The sequence below is a fragment of the Eptatretus burgeri genome, chromosome 13, assembly GCF_056783735.1.
Source record: "Eptatretus burgeri isolate ZD-2024b chromosome 13, Ebu_testis_v1, whole genome shotgun sequence".
In the NCBI taxonomy this organism is placed as follows: Eukaryota; Metazoa; Chordata; class Myxini; order Myxiniformes; family Myxinidae; genus Eptatretus; species Eptatretus burgeri.
In genome coordinates this window covers 1,691,711-1,697,710 of record NC_140973.1, presented here as the reverse complement: position 1 = coordinate 1,697,710, position 6,000 = coordinate 1,691,711, and the positions used below count along the sequence as shown (strand labels likewise).

General features: G+C 45.0%; 1 protein-coding gene across 2 annotated transcripts in view; it reads left to right on the top strand.

The window, feature by feature from the left end:
- LOC147013666 (uncharacterized) overlaps positions 1-6,000 on the top strand; it is a 100,899-nt gene that overhangs the window by 976 nt on the left and 93,923 nt on the right. For both annotated transcript variants that reach the window (XM_085850779.1, XM_085850778.1), the window contains exon 2: positions 2,978-3,659. In XM_085850779.1, coding sequence (XP_085706905.1) covers positions 2,978-3,659 — 682 coding nt within the window. The remainder of the gene's footprint in view (positions 1-2,977; positions 3,660-6,000) is intronic.

The window sequence follows — 6,000 nt, the reverse complement described above, 5'->3', positions numbered from 1 at the left end:
GTTAGTATTCAGGATAACGAGTTAATGGTGATGTTAGTATTCAGGATAACATGTTAATGGTGATGTTAGTATTCAGGATAACGTGTTGATGGACGAGCTGTTTGTATTCAGGATAATGTATGGTGTTAGTATTCAGGATAATGTGTTAATGTATGGTGTTAGTATTCAGGATAATGTGTTAATGTATGGTGTTAGTATTCAGGATAATGTGTTAATGTATGGTGTTAGTATTCAGGATAATGTGTTAATGTACGATATGAGTACTGCCTCCCCTTTCTTCCCCATCCCTCCCCTCGCACCACCTTCCCATTCCCTCCCCCCCCCTCCAACTCCTCTCCCTCCCCTTGCTCCCCACTCGCTCTCTCACCCTTCTGCCTCTCACCATTCTGCTTCTCTCACTCCTATCTCACCTCTCTCTTCCACCCCTTCCCTCTCTCCCGTCCCTTTCCTCTCTGTCCTGCCCCTTCCCTCTCTCTCTCTCCCACCCCTATCCCTCTCACTCCCACCCCCATCCCTCTCTCTCCCACCCCCATCCCTCTCACTCCCACCCCAATCCCACTCTCTCCCACTCTCTCCCACCCCAATCCCACTCTCTCCCACCCCAATCCCACTCTCTCCCACCCCAATCCCACTCTCTCCCACCCCAATCCCACTCTCTCCCACCCCAATCCCTCTCACTCCCACCCCTATCCCTCTCTCTCCCACCCTTATCCCACTCTCTCCCAACCCTATCCCACTCTCTCCCACCCCTATCCCTCTCTCTCCCACCCTTATCCCACTCTCTCCCAACCCTATCCCACTCTCTCCCACCCCTATCCCACTTTCTCCCACCCCTATCCCTCTCTCTCCCACCCCTATCCCACTCTCTCCCACCCCTATCCCACTCTCTCCCATCCCTATCCCTCTCTCTCCCATCCCTATCCCTCTCTCCTACCCCTATCCCTCTCTCCTACCCCTATCCCTCTCTCCTACCCCTATCCCTCTCTCCTACCCCTATCCCTCTCTCTCCTACCCCTATCCCTCTCTCTCCCACCCCTATCCCTCTCTCTCCTACCCCTATCCCTCTCTCTCCCACCCCTATCCCTCTCTCTCCCACCCATATCCCACTCTCTCCCACCCCTATCCCTCTCTTCTCCATCGTTTCCCTCCCTCCTCTCCCTCCCTCCCTTTTCCCTTCCCCCCCCCCCCAATATTCCTGTCAGCAAAGCAACGGGTTGTATTTGCTCTTCTCTAAATAAAGAAAAACTACTCCCTCGATATTAGGGGAAGAGCAATACAGCTGATTAGTGTTAGATGAGATACATATTGTCATGACGATGTCAGACAATTGAAAGAATGTTTAAATGATTAAAAATCTGGGAACACAACTATAACTAGAGAGGGAGCACTCGGTAGAGTGCAAAACCTCCACCACCAATACTGCTGGGTCACTCAAGTAAACCTGATAACCTATTCATTGAAGGTCAAAACGGATCAGACTCTACTGAACCACAATTGAATAAACTAAACTAGATCGACGCGCATGGAGAAATGCCAAAAAATAAAATCGAAATTTTTTGGAAAAAAAAGGTGCAAAATTTCTGGGTTTTTTTTTCTCTAACAAATTTTTTTGGGGGGGTTTGAAATCACTTAAAACATGTAGAAATACAAAACTAGAGGGGGAGCACTCAGTAGAGTGCAAAACCTCTGCTGCCAATACTGCAAGGTCACTCAAGTGAACCTGATATCCTATTCATTCAATTTGACGTCAACAGTGCTCACAGAGTTATAGTTTGCAACTTTCCCTTTTACTTTTAACTTTTACATACTCAATTCATTCGTCATAACTAGATTCCTTGAGACAGAAATTGATTTAGCGTGGGTATATCCACCTGAAGTTCCAAAATCAGCCGCAATTATAATTTTAGCATGTTTTTTTGTTGGAAATCACTAAAAACATGTAGTATAGAAATGCAAAAAAAAAAATTAAAATATTTTTTCAAATTGGCCGCCATAGCGGCCATATTGGACTTTGGACCAAGTCCAAAATCTAATGGCATGATCCTTGGACCATACCTAATCCCCCCACCAAGTTTCGTGGAAATCCGTCGAGGAGTTTTTCCGTAATACTGTTCACAAACAAACAAACAAACAAACAAACAAACAGAAAGGGGTGAAAACAGTAACCTCCGTCCATCTTCGATGGCCGAGGTTAAATATGAATGGTGAATTTTTCATGTTTCAATTAACTTTTCATGGTCCCTGCAAATGTGAACAATGATACAATGTTCATGTGAAGCGATCCTTTAATAACAATCATTGCACTTCGGTTTATGATGTCACATCTGGGTCTTTTTAGTAAAGAAGAAGAAGAGGAAACTGAACATCATGGAGTCGGTGTTGCATGTTTCAACAGGACTTTATCCTGAATCTTGTGGACAGATGTAGTAAGTTTATAAGTTTAATGACATTTCCATTTAACTCCTTCATTACCCCCGGGACCGAAGGTGCACAGAGGTTGTTTTCACCCCTGTCTGTTTGTCTGTGAGCACGATATCTCAGAAAGTTATGAACTGATTCGGGCAAAATTTGGTGGACAGGTCGTGTGTGCGACAAGGATGAGTAGATTTTGGTGAGGATTCAGATCCAGACACGAGAAATGATTGATTTTTTTTTTCAGTGATTCTTCACCATTTAGAGATTGGGTCCAAAACGCTTTGTCGTAACTGTATGTCACGATACTTCAAAGAGTTGTGGACGAGTTATGACAAAAACCTGGTGGATGAGTAGGTTAGGTGACGACAACAAGCCGATTCGATTTTGGTTCAAGTCTGGATCCATATCTGGCCTATCAGTGGGATACAAAAGGTAAACTGTTCAGCCTGGCAGAGATATGCGCTCTTCCTAGTGCCGTTCTGGTATATAACATCAGTTGATTCAGTTGATTCACTTGCTTATTATCTCTTGTATGTACTAAGTGTACAATTGTATCTTTCAGGGATACAGTCGGTCATGTGGATAATGCAAAGAAAGTCACAAGTGGACCTTCTTCTCAAGCTGGACTGCACGGGCCTAGCACGGGGGCTCAGCACCTTGACACCACGAGCATCAGACAGCATGAGGTGGAACGACTTTTACAGGATGGAAAAACGAGCGAGCACGTCGCTCCATCGGCCGCTCGAGGTGGGAAGGCCTTTTCCACTATAAGGAAACCAGATCCTCTTGGCTCTGATAATGGCTTTGTTGGTCCGCAGCAGGACAAGCGTCATAGCAAAACGAATGGGGATAGAAATGCACAAAACGTCCCACAAGGCAACTCGAGGAGCACTTTGCGTCTTGGACAATCCAACATACAGACCGAGAGACAGAAGCCGAGAACAAGCGTCACAAAGAATAATTCGTGCACAGGGACCGGCGCAAGACCGAGAGACTCATCCATGAATGACGGTTGCCGTACGAAGGAGACAGCTGTCCATTTTGACAGTTCTGCTTCGAGCACAAGAGCTGGGACTCAGTCTATGCCGTCGGTGCCAAAGATGAGTGCAGCTGTTTGTGCACTCTGCAAAATCACCAAAATGTCCTCGGATGCGTCTGGGAAAATCAACTACAGCCAATGTACACACTGCCACTTGGATGTGTGCAACCAGTGTGGTTTCAACCCCAGTCCTCATCTCCCGCAGGTATGAAATGCTCGTCCGTTTATCAAACTCGGAATGAAGTTACGTGTAGTGTTTATGTGCACATTGAGAAATAATGACATCTATACAAGTGTGTGTGTGTGTGTGTGTGTGTGTGTGTGTGTGTGTGTGTGTGTGTGTGTGTGTGTGTGTGTGTGTGTGTGTGTGTGTGTGTGTGTGTGTGTGTGTGTGTGTGTGTGTGTGTGTGTGTGTGTGTGTGTGTGTGTGTGTGTGTCCTCCATAACTCCAAACCATGAAACCTATTAGCCTGAAACTTTGCATGTACACTAAGAAAACTCCAAGGAAATGCAAGAGTGAAAATTGGTTGTTTGGGTTAATTAGAACACCCCTTTTGAAGATAATTAACGGCCTTATTTAATTATATCCTTCATCACGTGATCCTAGGCCACCTTGCTCTCTGAGGTCTGAAGGCGTTTTCTGGGTTAACTCGCTTGGGTCTGAAGCCGCCATGTTTTTTGGCCTGCTCAACGATGCGTTGACTTGGAACAGGTCGCAATGATTTCTTAATGATGAATTTTTTTCAATAGCTTTCCTCATTCAAAGTATCGAATGCGTGTTCATCATCACTACGAATTGCTAGTTACACTGCAATGTTTATAAAACACCCAGAGACGCCAGCCTTGTTGGCTCTATTTCATTTCCGCACATGCCATAACCTCGATAATCTCATAAACTAAGCAGAATTACAAAATGTAAGCCCACGAATCGAACTTGTAAGCAGTTCCGACTCTTAAAAAAAAAGTTCATTTGTCCAATTCCACCATATTTGACATTTTGAGCGTCTCCGAGAGGTGTATCTTTACAATAAGACAAACGCCAAATTTTGGTGCCAATTTGCGGCACCAAATCACATCGTAGCCTCCGGACAATTGGCAGGTATTTACATTACTATCTGGAAAGGGGCTTAATGTAATTTTTATGGTGAACTGATGCTTATCTTTCATGAAATTCAGGGGTGAAAATGAGAGTCCATTTCAGTGATGTCCGTCTTTGACGGGTACCCTGCTAGTGTTTAGTATGATGGTTTGGATATTGCTTATCATGTGCCAAGAGAGCCGTTTCTTACAACTGTTTTGTTGGAGTGCTTAAGCCACTTGGCGATCACTCTACAACATTCGCACTGTCACTGAATACTGTTTGTCGATAGACTTGAACAAAGTTTAGGGCTACTCACCTGCGTTGGCCACGTGTTGTTCTGCAGTGCAACAGGCCGTGGCTGGCTCACTGAAAATGTTAAATTTTATTTTCCACGACGTTTCCCCTTTTTGTTCTTCCATTATATGACCCGTCACTTCATCATAGATAAATGCAAATAAAAATTACACGTTTTGTTTTTTAAAAGTTTCTTCAGCTGTTTTGTGGATTACTTGGTGAAGCCTCTTGGTGTGCGTTCATCAAGTTTCAATGGCAATACTGTGTTTCTGTCTCGGAGGAAAGAAGTCAATATAAATTATTTGATCACAATGAGTGAAAAATGTTTTCAGTTATGAAATAATGAATCGCCACATCATGGCAGGAAAGCCAAGAGCTACGCATACTCACTATGTGTAGCCTGGATTTGAATCCCGACTCAGTTATAAAGTGTCATCCCGGTGTTTCACAGGCAGGGTGATTCATCAATGTGTGTGCCGTCTCTCAGATGGACCATAAACTGGGTGTTACATCTGCTGGAATCTCTCACCCCTCTCCAGATGGCAGATGACCTTGAGGAAATGAGAGGGTGAATAGAACAGAGAGGGGGTGAGCAAGAGCAGAGGAGCAGGTTTTTAGGACACGTGGGCTGATGCCGTCTGGACCGGTTGCAGAATCTGAGTCGAGGTTTGACAGCAAGCTCTCCACCTGGTCAGGAGAAAAGGACACAGAGTCCAGGAACAGCTGGGTACGACTGGGTAAGGTGGGTACAGAAAGCGATGGGTACAGAAAGATGTTTACTTTGACAAGCATGTGGTCAGATGCACCGAATGGAGCAGAGGAAGAACAGCAGACATTTTCAGGGAAATTGGTCAAAACCAAATCCAGAAGAGTGAGAGTACCGTTGGCTGAGATCCGAGTCAGGAAGTTAACAGATTGAGTCAGTCCCAATGAGTCGCAGAAGTCCTTTTCTGAAGTGCCATAGCGGGTGAGAGAAGTACCCACACCTAGCCAACTGGCATGATGACAATTGAAGTTGCCACATATGAGGAAGAGAGAGTTTGGATGAGAAGGTAGAAGTTGGTCCATGTTTTCAGATAGTAAGGTGTAAATGGAGTCATCACTGTTTGGTGGATGGTACTGTGTACACATAAACATGAAGTGGGAGTGGAGGGGAAACCATAGCCAGAGG